At 46.2% G+C, this 27,573-nt stretch overlaps 1 protein-coding gene across 3 annotated transcripts; it reads right to left on the bottom strand.

Moving 5' to 3' along the window:
• On the bottom strand, positions 1-27,523 carry Usp18 (ubiquitin specific peptidase 18). Of its 3 annotated transcripts, NM_001014058.2 has the most exons (11): positions 27,369-27,467; positions 20,886-21,136; positions 19,761-19,857; positions 18,627-18,772; positions 15,428-15,507; positions 15,042-15,188; positions 14,454-14,549; positions 13,848-13,994; positions 2,031-2,162; positions 1,656-1,705; positions 1-446 (listed from the first exon to the last, which is right to left on the bottom strand). In NM_001014058.2, exons 2-11 carry the CDS (start codon positions 21,031-21,033, stop codon positions 401-403), a joined length of 1,089 nt encoding a protein of 362 aa, NP_001014080.1. In that variant the 5' UTR covers positions 21,034-21,136; positions 27,369-27,467; the 3' UTR covers positions 1-400. The 3 variants fall into 3 exon arrangements, with proteins under 3 accessions (NP_001014080.1, XP_038963593.1, XP_038963594.1); XM_039107665.1 differs by lacking the exon at positions 20,886-21,136 and having other exon boundaries at positions 27,369-27,504; XM_039107666.2 differs by lacking the exons at positions 1-446; positions 1,656-1,705; positions 2,031-2,162 and adding an exon at positions 5,091-5,354 and having other exon boundaries at positions 27,369-27,523.
• Between the last annotated feature and the right edge of the window lie 50 nt (positions 27,524-27,573).

Here is a 27,573-nt window from a genome sequence, read left to right as displayed (position 1 = left end):
TAGTGTGTAATAACATTTATTTGACTTGGAATTTTGAAAGCTAGAGGATCCAACCAGCTTGGCACTGGCATGTTGGATCACCCTGTTTGCATCACCACGGAGAAACAGAAAAGGAACTATTAGTGCACAGAAGAGAGATCCCATGAACTGATTACCTCCCACTGGGCCCTGTCCCTTAAAAGTTCTGTCACCCAAACGCCTCCATACTAAAGACCAAGCCTTCTGTGTGTGAGCTGTTGGGAGACAAACTACAGCCAAGCCACAGCAATAATAATAATCCTTGCTTATAAATAGGGCTTAATTATGGTTTTTAAATTACGATTCTCGTTGAAATGCAGCAGATGTGGGTACAGGAGAGGAGAAAAGAGTCTGTCACTCTCTGAAGGTGTGAGTATATCTGTCAGGATCCAGTCTTCATGTAAACCAAGAGATAGGCAGTTTCCCTCCTAGAAAACAGAGAGCACGTGTCAGCACACCATCCACAGTGAAACTACAGTGCAACATGCGTCGGTCAACCTCCTGGCTCCCAGGTCAAGCACCTGACACTTAGGTCAATGACCCACCCAGCCATTCCCTCAGAGCGCCAAAATGGTGACCTGAGAGGGGAGCTATTAAATGACATCTAAATAAGATGGTGAAAAAAAAAATCTGTGAGATTCAACTAAATCTAACTCTGGGGGTTTTTGGGGAGTTTTGGGGGGGTTTTTTGGGGGGTTTGTTTTGTTTTTTGTTTTTGTTTTTTTGCGAGCAGGTTCTGCCATAGAGCCGATTTAAGTCCGTCGTTCACATACTGTGCGTGGCCTCCTTTGTGCTACGAGGGCAGCGCCACGGAGCTGCGGGCCTGCCAGTTCCTGCTGTAAATCAGGAAGATGCCAGCAGCCATGAGAAACAAAGATCTGGCATCTAATAGAAATGCTTGAAAAGAAACAAGAAAAGGCTGGCCAAAGGGTTGGCGGAGGATTTCAAATACAATTGCATCTGCCCCTTTATTTTTCAAGTGGCCAAGCCTGCCTCTTAGCTGAGGCGATCTCTGATCACCTTTTGTGTGTGCCATTGTTCCCAGACAAGGGAAAAAAACAGCCGAGAGAGCTTTACAAAGACTCTTTTCTATCCTCACCCAGCCTTTTATTTTTCTCTCCAGCATCCCCTCTGTAGTGATTGGTTTTTAGAGATATTTGTTGGGTTTTACTAAATGCAAGCCATTGCTAGACATAAAAGACAGAGAGAGAGAGAGAGAGAGAGAGAGAGAAAGAGAGAGAGAGAGAGAGAGGTCCTTCCCCCTCAAAGAGTATATGTGAAATGTGAGAGAAAGTTATATAAGCAAGCAATTATGACTGTTGGAGGGAGACATGTTCAAGATGCTATGCACAACGGAAAGAGCCCATGAGGAACAAAACATGGGGGTGGGGGGGACTTTGCAACTAGGAAGAAAATGGCAGATGGTACATTTAGACTCCATTACAAATCCAAAGGCATTGCTGAAATCTCAGTGCTGAGAAGCATGTTGTAGTGGGAAGGTAGTCACGGATAAAGCTGACTGGTTAGTCTGGGGAGTTGTCGGAATGCAAGAAACACAGAAGAAGCCTTAAGGATTTCACATGGCTGAGAATTCAGAGTGAGTTTGTTGGGTTTCAGGAACCCAGCCCTTCTCTTACCAACGATATATGTGATCCCCATAGGTACACTGGACATCCTTCCAGGTCACCTGCAAGGATATAACGACCAGGTCAGCATCCTACTGAGTTTGAAACGTATGAGACTGTAATGTGCCCCCCTTCACCCTAGATAAGTCCATTCCTCTCGTTAAACCTGGTTATGACAATCTAGGAGAGTTACAACTCTGGCTTTAGAGACATTTCCTACAGAGTCTGAAGCATTAGGGCACTGAGTCAAGAGTACCAGAAACGTGGGCACTGAGCTGAGCATGTCCAGTTGTAAACCAGAAGCTGAGCGCCCAGGTAGCCTCAGGCTCGGGAGTTACTAGAGGAAGCTAATCTAGGACAAGTAGCGATGTGGATGGCGTTTCTCACCCAACAAACATGTGAATCATTGAAGCAGAACCATTCTCCATCCACGGGATTCCGGATGTAGGCACAGTAATGACCGAAGTCTGCCATCCCAACATGGGCAATCACAGCAAAGAGTTCATAGTGTATCTCAGACTGGAGGGAGACAAACACAGAGACAGCTCAACCACCACACCTCCTCTCAGTGATGGCCCTGGACAGCGAAACCCATCCCCTCTTTGGTTCATTTTTTATTCTTTGCTCACTCTAGGTCAGGCGCTGGTTCCTCAACAGGCAAAACGAGTTCTAGCCGGCCACAAGTACTTTGCAACTAACTGGATGGCAAGGGGGAATAGGAGGCAGAAAGGTGAACCCCAAATTTCTGGTTGGGAAGTTGAGAATATGTTGATAACTGTGAAGTCGAGTACAGAGCAGGGCCATTTGGAAATGGAGACAGTGAATTTGATCCCTGGGATTTCTAAGTAAAAGCACTCGGGACTGCACTCTGTGCACATCCAGACGCCAGAGGAAAACACCAAACGCCATCTGGAACCCTGGTGCACGGAGCCTCCTGGAAAGAGCGGCGCAGATCTTCCCGGTTGCTGCCGCCGCGGAGAGGACTTAGGCAGTACCCCACAAGCAAACTTGAGCCTTGGAACCGCAGGTAGGACCAACTTTTCCCCTGCAAGAAACCTGCCTGGTGAACTCAGGACACACAGAGGCAAAATTCCTCTAGGACCGGGCACTTCCTGTGTTTACCGGAAGTCCCACACCCGCGGATCCTGGCCCGCAGCAGCTCTCTGCTCCCAAACCCCGTGGGGGAGAGACCTCACCGCCTGATCAGGTGGGCACTCCTGAGGCTGCAGAGCGGAGGAGACCACCAACACTGCCCACCCCTGCCCACATCCCTGGCCCAAGAGGCAACTGTATAAGGCCTCTGGTTTCCCGTAGGGGAGGGCCCAGGAGCGGCAGGATCCCTGCACCTGAGACACCGTCGGAACCTGAAGGAAACAGACCGGATAAACAGTTCTCTGCACCCAAATCCCGTGGGAGGGAGAGCTAAACCTTCAGAGAGGCGGACACGCCTGGGAAACCAGAAGAGACTGCACTCTGTGCACATCCAGACGCCAGAGGAAAACACCAAACGCCATCTGGAACCCTGGTGCACGGAGCCTCCTGGAAAGAGCGGCGCAGATCTTCCCGGTTGCTGCCGCCGCGGAGAGGACTTAGGCAGTACCCCACGAGCAAACTTGAGCCTTGGAACCGCAGGTAGGACCAACTTTTCCCCTGCAAGAAACCTGCCTGGTGAACTCAAGACACAGGCCCACAGGAACAGCTGAAGACCTGTAGAGAGGAAAAACTACACGCCCGAAAGCAGAACACTCTGTCCCCATAACTGGCTGAAAGAAAACAGGAAAACAGGTCTACAGCACTCCTGACACACAGGCTTATAGGACAGTCTAGCCACAGTCAGAAATAGCAGAACAAAGTAACACTAGAGATAATCTGATGGCGAGAAGCAAGCGCAGGAACCCAAGCAACAGAAACCAATACTACATGGCATCATCGGAGCCCAATTCTCCCACCAAAGCAAACACGGAATATCCAAACACACCAGAAAAGCAAGATCTAGTTTCAAAATCATATTTGATCATGATGCTGGAGGACTTCAAGAAAGACATGAAGAACTCCCTTAGAGAACAAGTAGAAGCCTACAGAAAGGAATCGCAAAAATCCCTGAAAGAATTCCAGGAAAACACAATCAAACAGTTGAAGGAATTAAAAATGGAAATAGAAGCAATCAAGAAAGAACACATGGAAACAACCCTGGACATAGAAAATCAAAAGAAAAGACAAGGAGCTGTAGATACAAGCTTCACCAACAGAATACAAGAGATGGAAGAGAGAATCTCGGGAGCAGAAGATTCCATAGAAATCATTGACACAACGGTCAAAGATAATGTAAAACAGAAAAAGCTACTGGTCCAAAACATACAGGGAATCCAGGACTCACTGAGAAGATCAAACCTAAGGATAATAGGTATAGAAGAGAGTGAAGACTCCCAGCTCAAAGGACCAGTAAATATCTTCAACAAAATCATAGAAGAAAACTTCCCTAACCTAAAAAAAGAGATACCCATAGGCATACAAGAAGCCTACAGAACTCCAAATAGATTGGACCAGAAAAGAAACACCTCCCGTCACATAATTGTCAAAACACCAAACGCACAAAATAAAGAAAGAATATTAAAAGCAGTAAGGGTCGATCCCCAGCTCCGAAAAAAAGAACCAAAAAAAAAAAAAAAAAAAAAAGCAGTAAGGGGAAAAGGTCAAGTAACATATAAAGGCAGACCTATCAGAATCACACCAGACTTTTCACCAGAAACTATGAAGGCCAGAAGATCCTGGACAGATGTCATACAGACCCTAAGAGAACACAAATGCCAGCCCAGGTTACTGTATCCTGCAAAACTCTCAATTAACATAGATGGAGAAACCAAGATATTCCATGACAAAACCAAATTTGCACAATATCTTTCTACAAATCCAGCACTACAAAGGATAATAAAGGGTAAAGCCCAACATAAGGAGGCAAGCTATACCCTAGAAGAAGCAAGAAACTAATCGTCTTGGCAACAAAACAAAGAGAATGAAAGCACACAAACATAACCTCACATCCAAATATGAATAGAACAGGAAGCAATAATCACTATTCCTTAATATCTCTCAACATCAATGGCCTCAACTCCCCAATAAAAAGACATAGATTAACAAACTGGATACGCAATGAGGACCCTGCATTCTGCTGCCTACAGGAAACACACCTCAGAGACAAAGACAGACACTACCTCAGAGTGAAAGGCTGGAAAACAACTTTCCAAGCAAATGGTCAGAAGAAGCAAGCTGGAGTAGCCATTCTAATATCAAATAAAATCAATTTTCAATTAAAAGTCATCAAAAAAGATAAGGAAGGACACTTCATATTCATCAAAGGAAAAATCCACCAAGATGAACTCTCAATCCTCATCTTCGATTGGTTTATATACAAGTGTGCAATTTCTAGGCTTGAAAGTAAAATGATGCTATCTGGTGCTGGATAGAGGAGCCTTATTTTTTATTATGGCAGCTTGCTATTTTTGTAACATGGTGATTTGGTTGAACACAATAAAGTACAGTAGTAACTGATCTCCCCCTCTTCCTGGATGAGTGAGGAGATGATTAAATGTTGATGTCAGCATCCTTGAGCATATTCAGATGAGCTTCTGCTTCTGTTGAAAAGGATGCTGTGTTTGATTGTGGTCCGAAGCTTTGAAGCACTACTTGGCATCTCCTTCCTTGGAGGTCTCACTGTTTAAACATAACAGATTTGATAGCTTGTTGGTAAGGTGAGGTCCAGCTTGTCTCCACTAGGTCATCTTCATGTGAATCTGGTGGTTATACGGTTTTGTTCTAGGGATATTTCATTTTTTTAATAACGGTTTTAGCTGACATTCATGGAGAGAATGAATCCTTAGAACTGTGCCACTAGTGAAAGGAAATCCTGTCTAGAGTATGTTTCTTTACAAAGCTGTGTCACACCATCCTTTGGGCCCTCTGCTGGAAAAGTAGAATCAAGTCTCAAATAATGCCTTTTAAATTGTATCCTCTAGTATTATAGATGTAGGACAGTACTGTATCATACCTCTGTGGATGTAAAATAGCTTGTACCTGCTTTATGATACGTAGTAGTGACCGTGCTTTATCAGAGCTGTTTTTAATGATGTTGCTCAGAATGTTTTCTTTCCAGATGATGATTGAGAAGCTAATTTAAAAAAAAATGGTGCCAGGTACCACAAGAGTAACAGAAAAAAACAAAAAAAAAAAAAAAAGCACTCGGTAAGATGAGAGCTGGGGGCAGGGGTGGGAGAGGGGGATGGGGAAAACTGGACAGGAGATTTGAGGTGATTGATGAAGACCATGAGAATTAATGAGATGACATTCAGGGGTGAGGCGGAGTAGACACAAAGTTAACATGCACAAAATGATGAGAAAGGGCTCCATCAGAGACAGACGTCACGGGAGAAAACCTGTGTAGATAGATGTGGTTTGAATGAGATGTTACCATAAGTCCTGGGCATTTGAAGACTTGGTCCCCTGTTGGTGGCTGTTTGAGGGGATTAGAAGGGCTGGCTTGGCTGGAGGAAGAATGTCACTGGGCTTTGAGGTTTCAAAACTTACACCATTTCTAGTGTGTTTTCTTCTTGTTGTTCATGGATCAAGATACGAGCTCCCAGTCACTATACTGGCCACTGGCTTCTGGCTACCTCCTTTCCACCCTCATGGACTCTAACCCACTGACACCATCTGCCCAAAATAAACTCTTTTTTTTCTATAAGTTGCCTTGGTCGTGGTGCCTTAGCATAGCAATAGAAGACCAACTAGTTTAGAAATTTATAACAGGAATAGGCTATAACTGCAACATCCCTGATCATAGTAGGATTTTTTTTTTTTGAGGAATGTGGGAGGCTTTGGAACTGTAAACTAGAAAACTGGTTGAATAGCATAAGCAGGGCTTAATAGACCATTCTAGTAGGAGTTTGGAAGTCAGTAATGCTAACAACTGTGCAAGTGTCCCAGCTCAAGAATCTTCAGAGGGGAAGAATATTAGCAACGAGGCTCTAGACCATTGGTGTGCTGTTTTGGCAAACAGTGGGGATGATTTCTGCCCACATCCTAAGAACTTGTCTAAGACTGAATTTATAAAGTTGTGGACTAATTTCTCTGGCAGAGGAGATTTCAAAACAACCTTATATTGATTCTGCTGCGTGGTTATTAGGAATCACTCTTATGCAGGTCTACAATGACAAAAGAACAGAGGAGAAAGAAAAACAAAATTACAAACCAGAAAGAAACGAGACACTGGCAAGCTTAATGTTACAGCTAAGGCATGTGCTTCAAGATAGTCTGTAATTGTTAAGATTTGCACCATTAGGGATGGGCCAGATCTGCAGTGGGATAAGCACCATCAGGGCAAGACCTCCACCCAGCTAAGTGTGTAACTTGTGAAAGGAAAAGGCCTAGTGAATTTTCTAAAAAGAAACAAAAACACAACTGGAAATGTGACTTGAAGGGTCCTGGGTTCATTGTGAGTTGCTGGCCAAACTTAGCAGTGTCATGCTGACTTTAGAGTCATGAACGATGCAAACAAAGGAATTGTGGGTTCTTCTGCAGTAAGAGAGCTTCTGAGGCCAAGTGTGCAGCAGAGGGGTCTCTGCCTGGAGGCTCCGAGAGGCCATTCGGTGAAGCCTGAGCTGCATTGGGTACCCCAAGAGGTGCCAGAGCTGTGAAACATCTGCCAAGAAGACCTTGGCACAGGGACAGAACCATACAAGAGAGAGGTGTATCCTGCAGGCAGTGGGAGGGGCAGAGTGAGCTGAGCCCTTCGACACGGAACATGGAGCTACCGAGTTTGGAATTTGCTTTGCTAGGTCTCATTCCTTGCTATGCCATCATGCCTACATTTTCAGGATCACAGTGTATATGCTGTGCCATTTTATGTGTGGAGTAAGTAACTTGTTTCCTTATTTTGTAGGGAGTTACAACTAAGAGACTACCGGGCTGGAGAGATGGCTCAGTGGTTAAGAGCACCGACTGCTCTTCCAGAGATCCTGAGTTCAATTCCCAGCAACCATGTGGTGGCTCACAGCCATCTGTAATGGGATCTGATGCCCTCTTCTGCTGTGTCTGAGGAGAGAAACAGTGTACTCACATACATAAAACAACTAAGAGACTACCATGAGTCTCGGAAGAGACTTGTACTCTGGACTTTTAAGCAGTGCTGAGACTGAGAAAGGCTACAGGACCTTTGAAGTTGGACTAATGAATTTTGCATCATCGTATGACAAGCCTATGGGGTCCAGAGAGCAGAACGTGGTAATTTGAATGAGATATTCTCCATTACGTCTTGAGAACTAAACACTTAGTTTCCATTGGTGGTTGTTTGGAAGGAATTATGGGTATGGCCTTACTTGAAGAATATGTCCCCAGGAGTGGGCTTTGAGATTTGAAAGCACTCTGCTTCCTGTTTGCTGTTCCAGATGCAAGCTCTCAGCCACTGTTGACGTGTACCTACCACCTACCACCACCATTTGGCCATCATGGACTCTACATCTCTGGAACCATAAGCCCAAAATAAACTCTTTTTCCTATAAGTTTCCCTGGTTGTGATGTTTTTGTCACAGGAATAGAAAAGTATCCATACATCAGACACCAGGAGAGCCATGTCACTATCACAGATCAAAGCATCCATTAGAGCTGACAGTAAATATGCTACAGTTTCTTCCCTTTGCAACATGACCTATTACAATGTATATTTATTATTACAAATATATACAATGTATAATTGCAATTGCATGGTGGATAGCTCCATCTAAGGAACTTCTAGTAAGGATACTGTTCTGTCTTCCCAGGGGGTGGGAGATGAGGTTCCAGTCTACTGTAACCTGAGCCTTAAGAAAACTGGAAGGAGGGGCTGGGGATTTAGCTCAGTGGTAGAGCGCTTACCTAGGAAGCGCAAGGCCCTGGGTTCGGTCCCCAGCTCCGAAAAAAAGAATCAAAAAAAAAAAAAAAAAAGAAAACTGGAAGGAATGAGAATAACTTAGGGTTTCCATTGCTGTGAACAGACACCATGACCAAGGCAACTCTTATAAGGACAACATTGAATTGGAGCTGGCTTACGGGTTCCGTGGTTCAGTCCATTATCATCAAGGTGGGAGCAAAATGTTCCACATTTTGATCCAAAGGCAGACAGGAGAAGACTGGCTTCCAGGCAACTAGGAGGAAGGTCTCTCAAAGCCCACTCCCACAGAGACACACTTCCTCCAACAAGGCCACACCTACTCCAACAAGGCCATACCTCCCAATAGTACCACTCCCTGGGCCAAGCATATCCAAACCACCACATTCATTAATTAGTGATTTTTAAAGGAATATACAGAAAACTGACTAGCTCATAATGGATTGTTCTGAAAGTTAGCATCTGGGACTGAAAGTAAGAGCACTTGCTGATCTTGCAGATGACACACAGACAGTTTACAACCATCCTTAACTCCAGTTCTAGGGGATCGGACATCCTTCTGGTCTCCATAAGCACCTGCACAAATGTAGCACACACATATACATTCAGGCATGCACACCACACACACACACACACACACACACCACACACATAAACACACACCACACACATACACACACACACACACACACACACACACACACATATTAATATAAATAGGGGCTAGAGAGATGGGTTAGAGATTAAGAGCAGAGGCTGCTCTTCTAGAGGTTTGGTTCCCAGCACTAATATGGTAGCTCAGAGCCATCTAAATCCAGAGGATCCTGTGCCCTCTTCTGACCTCCATGGGCACCAGACATGCACACAATACACATACATACATGCAAGCAAAATACACATAAAAATAAAATAAATGGATCTTTTAAAAAATAATAAAACAAATCTTTACAGTTCTGAGAGACATGAGAAGTCGTGTTGGGCAGCCCACTGTGTATGTAGACTTTGCTAACCATTGAGTAGGACCCTGTCTGGGTATCCTTCTGTGACCCTATTCTACAAGTAAATGTAAGTATGAACATTCACAAGTCAAACATCTACATGCTTTCAGACTCCCTGTAAAAATTAAAAGATGGCTTTCCGGCTACAAAAGTTAGTCACAGACTAAAATGAAGAGAAACAGACTAAGGTGGTGGATAATTGCCAAGGCCAGTTACCAGCAATAGTATCTATAGTGAGTAACAGTGTGTTGCACACTGGAAATTGTTTAAAATATTTTGAACACTCTCACTACAAAAATATGCTTGCAAGGGGGTAGATATATTACTTAATTGCTCCACAATGTCTTTGCACATATCAACATATCAAATTGCATACCATTTATTTTATACTTTTTTGGTTTGTTTTGCGGGGGAGTTAGTTTTTGTTTTGTTGAAATAAGGTTTCTCTATCATATACACCTGACCATCTTAAAACTTGCTATGTAGACCAGGGTGGCCTTGAACTCACACTCCGACTCTGCTTCCAGACTGCTGGGATTAAAGACGTATGCCCCCACACCCAGCATGACTTTGTGATTAAAAATTAATTAAATTTAGGCTGGCAAAATGGCTCCGCAGGTGAAGGCACTTGCCACAGAAACCCAGGGAGTTTAATCTCCAGAAACACACAAAAGTGGACAGAGAGACCAACTCCACAAAATCATCCTCCAGTCTCCACGAGTGTGCACACACACCAGGAGAGATAAAATTGTAAGGATAAAAGTTGAAGTGTGAGTTTCCTTGGGTCTTTTTTTTGTGTGGTTTTTGTTTTGTTTTGTTTTTTGTTTGTTTGTTTGTTTGTTTGTTTGTTTTCCTTGGGTCTTTTTTTAAGGTGACTCTGGACTTACCACATCTAGTTATTTCATATTTGTTACATACGTTACATAATGTGTGCATGCACATGTGTGTGCAGGCAGTGGATTCAGACAGCAGAGAATAGCTTGGAGAGTTAGTTCTCTCTCCACCATGTACACAGACCAAGTGCAGGCCATCGGGCTTGTCCTCCAGTGCCTTCGCTGGCTGAGCCCCTCTCCAGCCCGCTTTCAGTTTAAAGCAGGGTTTTACCATGTTCCATAGGCTGTCTTCAAACTCACGGCTCACACACCACACGCACTGCCGATTTCCCAAGAACTAACGCTACAGGTGCAAGCCCCATACCTGCCTAAATTTAAGTGTTTTCACGTGAACAAACAAAATGGCATTCTTTTTTTTTTTTTTTTTTTTTTGGTTCTTTTTTTCGGAGCTGGGGACCGAACCCAGGGCCTTGCGCTTCCTAGGCAAGCGCTCTACCACTGAGCTAAATCCCCAGCCCACAAAATGGCATTCTTTGTGGAGAAGTTATCTTAATAAAAGAATACTTTATAAAGTTCCTCCACATAGGCAAACAGCGTCCCCTACCTGTGTTTCAGGAAATCATATCAGTGCAGGAAAGAGAGCAAAAGCCTCAAGAAGAGGACAGATGGACAAAATGAAGGACACTGAGTGTGTGTGTGTGTGTGTGTGTGTGTGTGTGTGTTCTGCGTGGTGTGGGTGTGGGTGTGGGTGGGTGTGGCACATGTGTGTATGATGTGTGTGGTGTATGTGTGGTGTATCTGTGTATAGTGTGGGGGGATGTGGGGGTATATGCGTGTATGGTGTGGGGAGGGTATGGTGTGTGTGTCGGGTGTGTGGTGTATGTATGTATGGTATGGTGAGGGGTAATGTGGGCAGTGTGTGGGTGGTGTGGTATATGTGTGTGTGGTGTGTGTGGTGTAGGGGGTGTATGTGTGGTGTATGTGTGTATGGTGTGGGGGGCGGTGTGTATGTTGGGTGTGTGTGTGGTGTATGAATATGGGGTGGGGGTATCAGTGGTGGGAGGTGTGTGGGTGGTATATGTGTGTATGGTAAGTGTGGTGTGTATGGTATTGTGTGGTGTGTCTGTGGTGTGGGGGGGTGTACAGTGTGTGTGTGGTGTGTGGTGTGTGTGTGTGTGTGTAGTATCTGTGTTGTGTATGTATAGGGTGTGTGGTGTGTGTGGGTGTGTGGGTGGTGTGTGTGTATGGTATGTATGTGGTGTATGGTATGTGTGTGTATGATATGTGTGTGTATGATATGTGTGTGTGGTGTGTGTGTGTGTGTGTGGTGTGGATGTGGTGTGTGTGTGTGTGTGTGTGGTGTGTATGGTATGTGTGTGGTGTGTCTGTGGTGTGGGGGGTGTGCAGTGTGTATGGTGTGTGGTATGTGTGGGTGTGTGGGTGGTGTGTGTGCATGGTATGTATGTGGTGTGTGTGCATGATATGTGTATGTGGTATGTGTGTGTATGTGTGGTATGTGTGTGTAGGTGTGGTTTGTGTGTGTGTGTGTGTGTGTGTGCTATGTGTGTGGTGTGTATGTGGTGTGGTGGATGTGGTGAGTGTGGGGGGATGGGGGATGTGTATGTGTGTGTAGGTGTGGTGTGTGGTATGGTGTATGTGCCGTGTGTATGTGGTATGTGTGTGTATATGTGGCAACTTTTGCTGCCAAAATTTGTTTCAAGGAAGGTAATATCTGGATATGATGATCAAGTTACAGAAAAGGGTTGGGGACTATGGCAAAGCAGCCAACTTCAGACTATAATGACTCAACTGCACCCAGTAAACTTCAATAAAAAGAGCAGGATGCCCCCATGGCTTGCTCAGTTTCCCTCTTATACAACCCAGGCTGACCCACCAAGGGGCGGCACTGCCCACAGTAGACTGGGCCCTTCCACATCAATCATCAATCAAGAAAATGCCCCCACAGGTTTGCTCCCAAGCCAAATGGATGTAGCCAATTCTTCAACTGAGGTCAACTCTTCCCAGGTAGCTCCAGTTTGTGTCAAGGTGACTTGACACAAGCAACCAGAACAGTTGAGCAAAAGAGGAGGCTGGGTATGGCGGTGAAGACTGGCTGTGAGTGTGTGATTACACACTCTGTGAGTGTGTGATTACAGCAGGGTGACAGATGAGGCCTTGTCATGTGTGTTCCCCACTCTTTTGGATTGATCTGAAATTTCCCATAATGAAATCCTTTTTAAATAAAAGGAAGTTTAAATGCACTGCACAGTCAGACTGAGCAGGAAAGCAAAGGGGAGAGCAAAGGTGAAGGCTGTGACACATGGACAGACACCTAATAGGTAAAGATGAGCTTTATCTTTTCATACTACGGTTCCGGAGCACAAACAGGCAAACAGACCGATCTAACAGAAGAAACGGTCCAGCGATGAAGCCATGTATGTGAGATCTAAGACTTGCAAATGTAGCATTTCCTACTTCCAACCCACAAACAAAAGATAGCCTTTTTTCCCCCTCAGAGTCTCCCAAAAAGTTATTAGATTAGGACAACTGAATCAAACTTTCCTCTGATTAATTTGGTCCAACGACAGACTGCTCTGACACCATCTTCGAAGCAGACTCTGGCTGCTCGATATGACAGCTTAGTCGGCTCCAAAACCCCAGGGTTTGCATTTACTTATGTGCCTGTCAGAATTCCACATATCCTTTCACATGGGAAGTCCCGAATTGCGGGTCCCGTTTCTCAGTCCTCCGAGGCGTTTCCATAAAGCCCAATGTGTAGAAAAGGGAAGCTTTCTAAATCTTTAAAAGCAAAAGATGGGCAGGACAGTGGGGAGATCACCCACCACTGCTTCGGAATGACACAGGCTTGATCATTAAATATTGCCTAAGAAAGAAAGTCTGCCTTGGGCTGGCAAGACAGCTCAGCAGGTAGAGGTGATTGCCTCCAAAACCGAAGACGTGGTTTCAATCCTCGAGACCCAGGTCGTGGAAGGAGAGAGCCGACTCCCACCTAAGGAGTCCTCTGACTCCGCTCATCTCACACACACACACACACACACACACACACACACACACACACACTAACAGATATGTAAATGCAATTTAATTTTTTTAATCTTTAAAGAAGGAAGAAAAACAGAGAAGTGTGCCTTTGCGAATCACACCAAGCTGCAGTTGGTTCTCCACTGTTGTATATAAATCTGGTCCCTAAATATGGCATCAAAGGGCCTGGGTCCCTGAATGAAAGCCTCACCCAGGAAGTGTTTGGCTCACATGATGCTGGTCCACGTCGCCTCACAGTCTGCCGAGTTACAGACTAAGTCTCCGGCATGGACTTGGTACTTACAACTATGGCACTTATGCGTGAGTGTGTCCAGTAGCCGATGGAGATGGACGGCTACGTCAGAAGAACAGAGTCTCCCAGGGTGAATAAGGGATGGAAGGCAAGCCTCACCTGATCCGTGGTTGGCAGAATCTGACTGAAATCCAAGCTCTGCGGGAAGTACACTGAGTGGCAGATCTTTACTGTCTGTGAGTTCCTGACAGAGAATCTCATGAGGTGGATGGTCAGGGTCTGAGGGAAACCAGTCAGCTTCTGAGCCTGAAGAGGCAAAGTCAGAATGAAGATGAAGTCTATGGGCACCTGAGACGGGCAGGTTCAGAGCAGGGTCAAGGGTGGCGATGTGCTCTTTCCCATAAGGGAAGTGCAGAGCGCCTTCAAGAGTCATGTGACTGAGTGTCACTCACCACACGTCTCCAGAAGGCCTCTGCTCAGGTTCAGGAACCGTGGGATGTATTCTAGGCAACTCACCCAGGAGGAAAAACTCTACCTACTGTCCTCAAACCTTCTCTTCTTGTTTCTACAAAGTTCTTCCTGTCCCTCTCAATGATATGGTCTGAGATGCCAAGTCTGAAGTTATACAAATAAGAAGCCCCAGGACTCCAGGTACCCAGATTCCCTAGGTCAGCCATTATGAAATGCCCTTGACTGGTCTGCAAAGACTTGTCAGGAAACCATGGGTCAATCCAGACCAGGGAAGAGTCTGGGTTTAAGGAGTACCTGTTTGCAAGGCGTCTTCTTCCCGCAGGTCTCACAGAAGCACTTGTCTGAGCTTGCTAACTCTTTGGGCTGGAAGAAACATCTCAAGGCATCCTCCTGCCCCAACCAAGAGAACAAGCAAAAGGTAGCATCATTGTTTCCCATCTCAAAGACAGCCCTCCCCCACTGCTAGTGGAAGCCCAGGCTACCCTTTAATCCCCACTCCCCCCAAGTGGGCACATGTGTTACACTGGGCAGAATTTCAGAAAGTGCCCACTGGAGGGAGGAACAAAACTGGAGGGGACTTGCCAGAGGAAGAGCATGAGGAAAGCAGAAGGGGACAGAAAAAAGTACCCTCGCCCAAGTCAAGGGAGAGATTGGCCCAGGGTCTACAAGTAGAGAACAGGAACTGGTTCTCTAGTTCCCATCTTCCACCCTGTGGGACCCAGGGATCGAACTCGGGCCGTAACTCTTAGCACCAAGCACCTTTACACGCTGCACCATCTTGCTGGCCCAGGAGTTACTTCTTTAAAAATCCAAGGGCAAGTCATAGAGGCAAGGGTCAACTCAGGATACACAACAATGAGTCACCAACAATGAGTCTCTCACCAGTGTTTTTAGGGGCTTTGAATCCATATCAAAAAGAGGAAGAGAGAGAGTGAGCAACTTGCCCCTCCTGCTGCTCTCTGCTCCACAGCCCACGCACATCAGGGACTCCTCGGTCCAGATTGTGAACAGATCCTGCAGCCGCTCTGCCTGCAAGTAGAGAGCCGGGATAGGTAAGATGACCTAGAAGTCACTTTAGCTCAGGGAACGTGGTTTTTTTCAGACAGAAGTTCTAGAAACAGCCGATACAAAATTTTGCTTCCGGGCCCATAAAGGTGCACGCCAGGGAGCTATGCCAAGCAGTGGCGCATTCCTCGCTAATAGCGCACACAGTAGTGGAGCAGGTTCCACCAGGAACATCTCTGACTTCTCCGGATCCCAGCCCTTACCAAGTCTATGTCCGTGATCTGGTCCTTAGTCAGGTTCCAGATTGTAAGGAAGAGATGAGCAGCATCGTGCTGGACAAACACTGGTCGGGGGGGAAGCGCAATTAGTAAGGAGACATGTCCGTGCCCTTGCCGAGCCACCAGGATACCAGCCTCGTGATCGCTCAGCACTTTGTCCTCACCTAGCTTTCCCTCATTTTCAAAAAGACCAAATGAAAACTAAGCTTTCGATTCTTTTTTTAAGAGTTTCTCTTAGAGCTAAGGTCACAGTGCCACCACTTCCTCTCACCATCCTCTGTCAGCGAACCCGCAGATCCCAACTATTTTCTCTCTGGTTGGTTTGTTTGTTTGTTTGTTTGTGTTTGTTTGTTTGTTTGTTTGTTTCCTGAGCAGAGACTACGTCTGAACTCTTCTGCCCCCTGGTGGCAATTTTTGTTTACGTCACTAAAAGCAGGGCCTCTTGCTAATCTGACCAGGTTTCCCCAAAGGTGACTGAGTAAACAGAGCAAAGAGAAAAGGGTAATACCCATGTTGGATGATCCTAGCCAAGACCAGCAGGAACTTTGCAGGGTAACTATCTGTTATCCTATATAAGGAGGCCTGAAATCGGGAATGGACACAACTGACTTTAATGGTGTTGGTCCAAAGAAGTGGGAAGTAAGAAAATCACATCCCTGCCAGAATGCATAGACATTTCAAGCCAAGGCAGTTTCTCAGATCATGCCGAATCTTCCACAAAGGCACTAATGACTTCCCTTCATGATACACATCACAGCACAGACTTGATGCTCTTTGTTCTCCTTTGATTTTTGACCTGTCCTGCTTCTAAAATGTTAGTTCCCTGGAGGCAATGTCTCTCTGATTCCTGTTGCCTTACGCACATCAAATCTACAATGATTGATGTGAATATATTAATTGAATCGAATACATTATTTCATCGATATAATGAATCCCAACTCAAAAACAGTCTATCAGACAACTCAGAAAAAGTCTATCAGATGGTTTAAACTGATTTAGCCAGGGAATTATGCGCAGAAGGCTTCCTGACACAGAGCTAACACTGATGTAAAGAAAATTAGATATGGGTGCTGAGATGGCCAGTTTTGTCTTGTTTTGTTAGATTTATTTATTGATTTTATGTGTATAGATGTTCCGCCCATATGTATGTATGTATGTGTACCGTGTGCATGACTAGTGCCCTTGGAGGTCATAAGAGGGCATCTGATCCCCTGAAACCGGAGTCACAAATGGTTGTGAGCCACCATGGGGGTGAGGGGTCCACACCTCGGTCCTCTGCAAGAGCAACAGGTGCTCTCAACAACTCTGAAGTTTCTGGGACATCAGTTTTTTTGGGGGTTTTTTTTTGGTTTTTTTTTGTTGTTGTTGTTTTTTTCTTTTTTCTTTTTTTCGGAGCTGGGGACCGAACCCAGGGCCTTGCGCTTGCTAGGCAAGCACTCTACCACTGAGCTAAATCCCCAACCCCGGGACATCAGTTTTAATTGTCAACTTGACACAATCAAAAAACACCTGGAAAGAGGGCCTCAGTCAAGGACTGTCTCGAATGCGTTGGTCTGTGAACATATCTGCAGGGGTTGCTCTGACTGTTTTAATTGCTATGGGAAGACCCAGCTCGACCTGTGCTGCACTGTTCTTGGGCTTGGTCCTGGACCATATAAACAAAGAGAATAAGCCAAGCATGAGAAGCCTGTCTGCATTCATTTTCTCTGAGCTTGGCTGTGGGTGTGATTGGCCCAGCTGTTTCAAGTTCCTGCCGGCCATTCCAACGTCCCTGCTATGACAGACTGTACCCTAGATTTGTGAGCTAAGACAAACCCTTTCTTCCCCAAGTTGCTTTTCTTCAGGGTATTTTATCGCGGTGACAGAAATGGAAGTTGGACGGCCACCATCTGCAGTGGTTATTTTTAACCTCACCGGGGCTCCCAGAGCCAAGAGTCCCCAGTCATCTACAAAGTGCAAAGTTGGAATCTTTTTAAGAATCATGAAAAACTCTGTTCTCTAGTGTCTCCAAAGGAGCACAATAACTTTCTAGCAATGGACCCTAAAGGAAAGAAAACTAATGTGTTGTGTAACAGAGAACTCAAACAAATGACTACAAGGAAATTTAATGAGATACTAGAGAATTAAAACATCGATTAAGTTAGAGAAACTATTATGTGAGTGAGAAATTCAGCACACATAGAGATAATAAAGATACATCATGATCTTTAGTAAAGATACTGAAGAATATAATAAGTTAAGAAAAAAAAACATAGAGACCCTCAACAGTATTGATCAGGCAGAAAATAAATTTCTAAGCATGAAGATAGGTCCAGTGGTGTGTGTGGGTCACAGTGAGCAGAGCCCTCCTACGTCAATCAACAACCAAGACCATCAGCCACAGACACACCTACACGCCAGTCGAATCTGGGCAATTCCCTCTCTCAGGCGATGATTGGCTGTGTCAAGTTGACAGTTAAAAGCTAACGGGGGGGGGGGGGGGTCGGAATTTAGCTCAGTGGTAGAGCGCTTGCCTAGCAAGCACAAGGCCCTGGGTTTGGTCCTCAGCTCCGAAAAAAAGAAAAGAAAAAAAAGCTAACCGGGACAAAGGACAACAGGGAGGATTGACAGGTGTGTTTTGGCAGAGGTACACTTGCCTATAGGCAACCGTGTTTAAGGAGTGTAAGGAGTGTTTAAGGGGAAACATATACTAACTACCCAGATGTAATCATTAACTGTATAAAATCCACACACTACACCCTGAAAACAGCTAGGCGCTGTGCTAGTCTTTTAAAGCCACTTCAAAGCAGTAAACTGATAACAGTCATAAAAAAAAAAAATCATATTGGGCTGGAGAGGTGGCTCAGTGGTTAAGAGCACTGACTGCTCTTCTAGAGGTCCGGAGTTCAATTCCTAGCAACCACATGGTGGCTCACAACCATCTGTAATGAGATCTGATGCCCTCTTCTGGTGTGCCTGAAGACAGCTACGGTGTACTCATATACATAAAATAAATATTAGAAATATTTTTTAAATTCATGTTAAACTTTTGTTCAGAAGTAAAGAGATGTATATTTCAGATCAACACCAAAACCTCTGATGTCCGTTCACTGCCCATCAGCCCTCTCCCTCGCTCTTCCCCCTAAGGCTCCCTCCCTACCCAACACTGTATTGATGGGCAGGTGGGAGCTGAGAGGGCTCTTACATGGCACGTTGTATTTCTGGAGGCACTGAACGAGCTCCGTGGGCAGCACTGCCTTCTGCCGGCTGTCCTGCATCTTCTCCAGCAGCAAAAGCAGCTGGAAGGGGACACTTCTCTTCTGTTCTTCTGCCCCTCGTGGCACTGTTATCCTGCCAAGTTAGAACAGCCAGGCAGCTCAAACCATCGCTCTCCAGGCCGGGAGCACACTGAAATCACTTAAAGAATTCTGAAGGCTCTCTGTACCCTTGCCGTTCTCTGGATTAGGTTAGAATGATAGGAATGGGTAGATCTATGCTTGTACTCAAGTGACTTAGAGACCGGAACATTCAGAACGCCTTACTAAGAGGGAGATCAGCACGGTCCCCAATGAGGCTCAGCCTTCACATTAAGGACAAAATGTCTGCATCTGTTCACTTGTATCAGACCACTGACTTTCTCTGAAGTTAGCCTGGTCCCAACTCCAGACCAGCGACTGTCACCTATGGTTGTACCTCAGAAGTATCTGGGGAGCCTTCTTTCCTTCCTTCCTTCCTTCCTTCCTTCCTTCCTTCCTTCCTTCCTTCCTTTCTTTTTTTGTTTTGGTTTTTCAAGACACAGTTTCATTGTGTAGCCCCGGCTGTCTTGGAAATCGCTACAGACCAGGCTGGCCTTAAACTCACAGAAATCTGCCTGCCTTTGCCACCCAAGTGCTGAGATTAAAGGCACTGTGTGTAGGGGTTAGAGAGATGGCTCAGTTGAGAATATTGGCTGCTCTTCCACAGGATCCCTACATGGTGGCTCACAGTCCCATGGGATCCAACTCCCTCCTCTTGGCTTCCGAGGACATGCACGTGGTACACAGAGATACATGCAGGCAAAATACCCACATGCATAAAACAATAAAATAACAATTAAAAAATATATTCTCAAAGGAGCACTAATGACCCACACTACCTGAAACCAAATGGAGGTGAGGGCCAGCACGTGCATGTTTCTAAACTATAAATGAGACTAACCTGCCGTACAAAATACACAAGAAAAGATCTTTTCTCGGGCATGTTTGGAAAGGAGACCAGTAAAAGTCAAGGTCACGGTGAATGAACGGACATTCTAAACCACGAGGGACGTGCACACGATCACGCAGAGCCCCAGCTGTACCTCTTCAATACCATCCTGAAGTCCACATTCATCATGAACACCTGAATCAAGGAGTTAAGGCAACATGTCTGACCGATGTTGTGTAACCCAACGAAACCTGCAAAACAAAAACGAAAAGCATACTGAAGGCAAGACGCAACACTGAACAAAGCTCAAGCATTTTTCTGGGGTCTACTAAGGACATGGACTCTTGAGAAATACCCTCCTGGACACAGCTCCTACCCTCTGGGAAGGAGCTGTGAAGATCTGCAAAGTTAAATGACCAACAAGCCTTACTAATGCACTAGAGAAAGGCAATATCACACACTGACAGCAACACAGCAGGGGTTAGGAGAAAAGGCAAAGAAACACCAGAATGCATGTGGGGAGCTATCCCTTCCTGAGTCAGAGTGGGGGGGGTCAGTGTGGCTCAGAGACAAGCACGGGGTCTTCAGTGGCTCCAGGAGAGGAGTCGCTCAGGTGGACACTGAGACAGTGGTGGCACACGCCTTCAATCCCAGCTCTTGGGAGGCAGAGGCAGGTGGATCTCTGAGTAGGCCAGCCTGGTCTACAGAGTGAATTCCAGGACAGCTGGAGCTACCCAGAGAAACCCTGTCTTGAAGAAAAGTAAAAAAAGAACTAAGAAGGAGGGGAGAGGAGGAAGAGAAGGGGAAGGAAGGAAAGAAGGAAGGAAGGAGAAAGAAATGGATGAAGGACAATAAAGGCAGCTGTGGGGAAGACCCACGAGCCCTAAACTTACCTCAAGAGGAGGATACACCTTACAAGGACGTGGGAAAGAAATCCAAAAATAACATTTCTGTGCTACATCAGCAGCCAACCTCATTTCTGTGCTACACCAGCAGCCAACCTCCATTCCCACCCCACCCACAGGCTCAGCTGACCCCGGAAGATGAGACGCTAAAGACCAAGAGAGTATCCCAAATTTCAGAGTCCTGGACAAAGAGCTACAGAGACAGGTCAAAGCAAATGGTTTCAGAGGCAACAGATGTTAGCTCACAAATCAACAGGGCGCCTTCTTTAAGCAGACAAAAACTAATGTGGAGAGTTCCGCTTCCAAAGCAGAGAGCGCACTGAGCCACTGAGCGTTTCTACAGAGCGATAGGAGAGGGTGGGGGCTCTGCTGACCATGAGGGCGGTCCCAGGCACTGCAGAGCTCTCTAGACAGCACTCTCTTCCTCTTCATGTTCTTCTCTTCCTCCAGAGCTGAGTGCTGCTGAGGATTAGCCACAACTGACTGGCAGGTTTTCCTCAGGAGCCCAAACCCTTTGCCCATTAGTGATCACACCCAAACCCCACGCTTGGAACGGGCAGGACTGGAGGTCAGGATTCCACAACTTCACTTCCAGGAAGGGTCTACACAAGCCAGAAAGGACCCTCTGTAGAAACACAAAGCAATAGATATCAGTAAAGATGGAGAACCATGTGGTCATGGTCTCACTGCTAGAGGAAGGCTGGTTTAGACAGCCCTAAAACAGGAAATAAGGACAAGCTGAACATTCCAATTCTCCTTCCACCCTTCCTTTCGCTCATCCTTCCTCAGCACGGACAGCCGTGTCTTAGCACTGGCTTCTTCTTCCTCCTGTGTTCTCGGTCTTAGCAAATGGTCTGAGCCAAAAAGCTGATGGTCTCCTCACTCGCCACTCTCAATCCTTATCAGCTGGAAAAGGTGTCTAGCCCACTGGGTAGAGACTGCTCAGAGGCAAATCTCTTACTCTGTGCATTCTGGATGCCCTGGGATATTCCTGCAGACTGGAAGCTTGTCCAGTCCCCCAGGAAGGCTCTGGCGGCTGCTTTAAGTTCATTCCTTCACAGACCCAGACGACAACTGAGTCCCTTACTCCCAAGCCAGGGGTTTGTACGCACATGATCGTATTACAAATGAGGAAATGTACTACTGTGAACCCCAAACCCTTATTCTTACTTCCTCCTCACAACACAGACCTTGGCCACCTGTAAACTCTTCCCCAGAATTCTTTGGGATCCCCAGAAGTTTCACATGTGTTTGAGAACAAAAGTCCCAACTGCTGTACCAACCTTTCTCTCTCTCTCTCCCTCTCCCTCCCCCTCTCCCTCTCCCTCCCCCTCTCCCTCCCCCTCTCCCTCTCCCTCCCCCTCTCCCTCCCCCTCCCCCTCTCCCTCTCCCCCTCCCTCTCTCTCTGAGAGACACTGCAAGACACAGCAGCCAGCTGGAAAGAGGATGCTGGCATCTTAAACGAGGGATACTGTCGACGTGGAAAACACCCAGCTATCCTCAGGGCCGTGTGCCATTTGATTTCCCAGTTCCTTTTGAAAGGGTTTCAACTTCTGCCTACAGCTTCCCTCTCATCCCCCGCCCAGCCACAGGTCTAAGCTGGAGCTCACAACTGCACCATGTGTGTCCTCTATGTCTCCTTCTCTTTAACCAGAGAGCACACACACATACCACGAGAGTTCCTCTGTGTTTCTCTTTCCCCACAGGCAAGGAGAAACCAGAGGCCTGAGAACCCATTGGCAGGGCCCTAATCAGCTGGATTCAGCTAGAACTCTCTCAATTAGATTCATTTTGAGAGAAAGGCTGGGACTGGGGGGATCTTCCTTGATTTCCATCCATCTCATTCATTGAAGCAGGGTCTCTCAGGTGAGCCCAGGGCTCGCCAACACGGTCTGGTCTAGCTAGCCAGTTTACTCCAGGGATTCCCTGTCCCCCCACCTTCAAGCACTAGAACTTCAGGGAGACCACCATGCCCACCTAGCATCTACACAGGTGTAGGGATTCCAACTCCTGTCTTTACTCTCACACAGCCAGCATTTTACCTAGTGTATAAATTCTCCTGTGTGTAGATTTATGCTTATGAATGCAGGTACTGTTGGAGACCAGAAGAGGGCGCCAGATTCTCCCAGAGCTCGAATTAAGGGCTGTTGCTAGCTGCCCAAATCAAAACCCTGGCCCTCTGAAAGAGCAGTATGCACTCTTGAACCCTAGGCCACCTCTCCAGGACCAGAAGGCAATATTCTTAAGACGTGTGTTGCTCCAGTTCACAATCTGGCCAATGGAGTGTAAGAAGCCGGTCAGAACTCAGTGGCTAAACGAGTAACCTAAGTCTGGTTGTGTTTTTAAAGGTGTATTTCATGGAGCAAGTCAGACTGTAGCCAAGTTTACTAAAGACAAGAGGACGGAAGGGTGTATGTGCACTAAGGGTATTAAGTCAGACATGTTGCTAAACACCAGTAATGCCAGCACTTGTGAGGCTGAGGAAAAGGAATAAGTTTGGGGCCAGCCTGGGCTACAGAACAAGCCCTTATTGACCCGGTGCAAAGAGTAAGGTAATATGGGTGTTGCGCAAAAGCTTGGTTTCTGGGAAAAGAGGATATGGGTAAGTTTTTGCAGAGCATTTTAAGAAGATTTGCATAAGTAAATTTACATAAGTAACTCCAAATTGAAAATGGAAGGAAATACAAACAGTAAAGAAAGTCACTAACTGGTAAGCAACCAGTCATGGCAACCCAAATCGAGACCAGGATATGATATCATTTCACAGCATGCTTTTGGGACCAGTCAGTAATTCTGACAGACTCTGATCACCACACACTACAAATGTGCCGAATCGAGAGATGACTCATCATACCTTCTATTATAAAAGTCCAGTGTGGGGGGAGACGGGGGTGGGGGGCGTGTTGAGGAAAGATGTTATTCTGCAGCCAAGACTGGCCTCAAACTCAATACCCTTGCCTCAGCCTCCTGAGTACCAGAATGGCAGGCAGCAATGCCACCACACCCAGGAGAAAGTGGTACAATTCCTGTGTGTCGATTAAAAATAAAATATATATATTTAAAACTTTTACCAAGTCGAGTGTTGGGGGGGCATAGGTAAAATAGGATTTTTTTTCTTTTTAAACTTTAGTGATTTGCATGTGCGCACACACAAACGGATATGTGCCACAGCATATATGCAGAAGCCAGAAGACAGCTCAACAGAATGGGTTCTGTCTGGGGATTGAACCCGGGGCCCCAAGTTTGCACAGTACACACCTTTACCGGCTGAGCCATCTTGCTGGACTCGAACATGATTTTTAAAGATTAAAAGTTTTTTGTTGTTATTTAGTTACTTACTGTGCGTGCCGTGCACACGAGAGGTGGGGGAAGAGAGGGAGCGAGGGAGGGAGGGAAGGAGGGAGGGAGCGAGGGAGGGAGGGAGAGAGGCGACATGAATGTCATGGCTCACAAGTGGAGGTCAGAGGACAACCTGTTAGAGTCAGCTGTCTCCTTCCACATAGGCCCTAGGAATCCAACTCAGGTTGTCAGGCTTGGCAACAAATGCCTTTACCCACTGCCATCCCCTGCTCAAGAGTTCTTTCTTTCTCTCTCTCTCTCTCTCTCTCTCTCTCTCTCTCTCTCTCTCTCTCTCTCTCTCTGTTAGCTAGTTTGTTTACAGTGCTGGACATGAATCTAGGTCCTCTCAAATGCTGGGCAAATGGACACTGAACCACATCTAAACCCTGTAAGGGAACTCTCCGATGTGTCGTCCTTGGAGACATGTGAAACAGAATCATAGCAGCACTACTTGGGTTACACAAACCACAGACAAGCCCCTTCATCCGTGGATGTGGTAGGCAACAGCATGTCAAACAGGCTGAGTCTTAGAAGCCAAGTATTTACTCAGGGGGAGCTAGAGAGACGGCCTGACTTTAATGGCACTTGCTGCTTGCAGAGGACCTGGACCCATATGGCAACTCAGAATGCCAGCTCTAGGGCCTCCGAGGCCCTGTTCTGTGTGGTGCACACACACATGCAGGCAAACCCTGGGGCACGTAAATCAAAAGTAAAAAAATAAAGAGTCTGCTCAAAACAGCCCATCTCAGGACTGGGGAGATAGCGCAGTCTGTAAAGTGCTTGCTTGGTAAGCATGAGGACCTGAGTTTGATCCCCCAGAACTCACATAAAAAAAGCCAGATGTGCACATCTGTCGTCTCCACGATAAGAGAGCCTGTCTCAAAAAACAAGGTAGCTAGCTACTGAGGAACTACACTGAATGTGACCTCTGGCCTTTGTGCATACATCCACATAGACAGATAGACAGACACATGCACACGCACACGCACAGACACAAATACTCATAGACATACATCACACTCACATACATCACTACCACAAACCACCAGAAAAATTCAGAAAACATTACTTGATTGCTTACTGTAGATTCAAACTTAGTATCAGTGGAGAATTGTCAATATGTGTGTGTGGTTAAAAAAAAAATTTCTAAATAGAAAGTAAAAATCAAGTTGCGATAACTACTTTGTGGGAAGGCGAGGGCATGAGGCTGGAGAAAGGTCAGCTGTTGCTTGGGGTCAGTCTGCTTTGGAAGCAGAACAAATACATGAGGTTTATTTTATGACTAGTCGGTTTGTTATCTGGAACCCAGAGTTAACGGACGGACGGACGGACGGACGGACAGAAGCGACAGGGTCTAGCTTAGGCCTGAGGGAAGCAGCTCTCTCACTGGGCAGAGCACATGCACAGCCCAGGTGTGGGCAGCAGGGAAGGTCTACAAAGCTTAGTTTGACTGTGATGGGGAGGGCAGACAGGTAACAGCGCATCATGAGGAAGGAAATGGAGATGTACGATGTATGGGACTGAGGAAGGTGGCAAGTAGGCAGACAGGAAGAGGCTGGACCAGGCATACAGCTCCCAGCGCAGAGGACGCTGCATTCCCAAACTCACCCACTGACTGAAAGCACGCTGGCTCCAAAGCAGAAGCCTGGCTCCATCCTCGAGGAGGCTTGGATCCTTCAAAGGAGGGACGATGGTGGAAATAACCACCGTAGGCCACAGAATCAAAAGGGTCTTGAGAGAAAGAGCTAGCAGGCCAGTGATGTGATACCGGAACTCTAGGTGATGAGTCCCTCCCTGGCTGTTCGTTCTCGTTGGGGCTCAGGGGAGAACAGTTCCCAGGTGTAAATACCCGATGAAATTCACGTTGTCAGCAATATCTAAGCTGCCCGGTCTTCAAAACTTCTGAGACAAGTCCTAGTAATGTAGTCCACGGACCTCAAACTTTTGTGCACAATTGTTTTAGATAGGGTCTCACTATGTAGCTTGGGCTGGCCTCAGATTCTCAGCAAAACTCTTCCTTCCCCGGCCCCTCCAATACCATGATTATAAGTGTGAGCTGAGCCACCACATCCAAACTCTAATCCCCCTGCCTCATTCAGCCTACCTAGGGCTAAAAATGCCCGGGGATTTCTAAAGGTAGGAACTACTGGTCTGGGCTTTGACCTCATTCTTCATGATGTGCTTGCACTTTATGAACAATGGGAATATAATGGACAACATCGGATCTCTCCAGAGGAAACCCAAACTAACAGAGTACTTGGGGCTCCTCTGGGCCGTGTGGGGATACAAATCAGTGTTCTTCTTAGCCTACCCTTAGACATATCCTCAGCCTGGAGAGGCTGAAACACTTTTCCAGTACCCACTGGGGCTCTGGCCACAGCCCAATCACATGATGCACTCAACGAGGAGACAACGTGATTTTCTCCTTTATGAACATAATGTTGCGTAAAAGCGCTAAGACCATGAAGCACAATTTTCCAGAGTGGAAAGAAGGAAAGGAAGGAAGGAAGGAGAAAGAGAGAGAGAGACAGAGAGAGAGAGAGAGAGAGAGAGAGAGAGAGAGAACAAGCAAAAAACTCTTTTTTAAAAAAGTCTTCTGCTAGTGTGCAGTGAGTCAGGAGGGAGCCGCACACCTCGCCCCCTATGCCATCTTCTGCCCAGTTTGTTCATAGGAACACAGGAGGTGACGGTATCCAAGCACACAAAGGACACTTCACAGGAAACATTCTAAAGTGTTCTGGGATATTTACCTCCCTTTTTGAGCCAAAGTGTAAACTACCTAAATGTTAAGTATGAAATTAAGTTGCAACTTTGAAACACCACGAACTTGGACTTCAAGGGGTTTTTTGGTTGGTTGGTTGGTTGGTTTAATGCTTAAAGATATATTACGCTTTCTTCACAGAAGATGAAAGCCGGAGAACAGGTCGAAAATACCCTGACTTAGGAGATTTGACTGAAATTGTTCCAGTTTCTCAGTGCACTGATGTCAATTTTAGGAGTTTCTCATGAGTGTGACTGTATATTTGCACAAGGGCATAAAAATGACATTTGTTGATAAACCATCTATAACCAGGAAAAATAAGACTCATCCCACATGTAATGAGTTATTTAAATAAACCTGCACTTCTCACGCAACACATCAGTTAACATACCGGCCTGGAAAGGCACAGAATGAGAAGCAAGAGAACATTGCTAAAGATGTGCATTAAAAGTATTTCTGATAAAGTGTACATAAAATTGACACTGAGCTGCAAATTAAGATCCCTACACACCTGTCTGCATTGTTTGAAATTTTAACAAGCCACCTTTGTGATTTCTTTTTTAAACTAAACACAAGTCACCACTACAGTCTGAATAACATATCTGCTTAGGAAACAAATCCACTGGCCCAGTATATACACACCAGGAATACAGATTGCCACTATTCGCGAAGCCCGCGGAAATTCTTAACCATCTGGAGATACATAAGCAAAGCTCTGGCGGATAAAGCACAGTTTCAAAGAGAGCCACAAACTTGCCTCAAGCACCGAAGCGAAGACCGAGCGGTATCTGCAAAGGGCTCCAGAGGAGAACGTGGCACCGCGGAGCAGAGCAGCCAAGTCACCTCCCAGCCTCGCAACTCTGGAGTGACTGCTGTCCCCAAGGCACAGCCGCCTTCAGTCCCGCCCTGGCACTGTCGCCAAGCCCTCTGCACGCCCGGCCACGCCCCCCTCACCTCCAAGC

The sequence above is a fragment of the Rattus norvegicus genome, chromosome 4, assembly GCF_036323735.1.
Source record: "Rattus norvegicus strain BN/NHsdMcwi chromosome 4, GRCr8, whole genome shotgun sequence".
Taxonomy (NCBI): Eukaryota; Metazoa; Chordata; class Mammalia; order Rodentia; family Muridae; genus Rattus; species Rattus norvegicus.
The sequence above is the reverse complement of the archived record's forward strand: the minus strand, read 5'-3'. Positions and strand labels throughout refer to the sequence as shown.

Coding starts and splice junctions, on each gene's coding strand:
- Usp18 (NM_001014058.2), bottom strand. CDS start 21,033: ATGGGCAAAGGGTTTGGGCTCCTGAGGAAAACCTGCCAGTCAGTTGTG. Junction 15,189..15,427: donor AGATCACGGACATAGACTTG/GTAAGGGCTGGG, acceptor CTCTACTTGCAG/GCAGAGCGGCTGCAGGATCT. Junction 447..1,655: donor GGGGATCACATATATCGTTG/GTAAGAGAAGGG, acceptor TCTGTTTTCTAG/GAGGGAAACTGCCTATCTCT.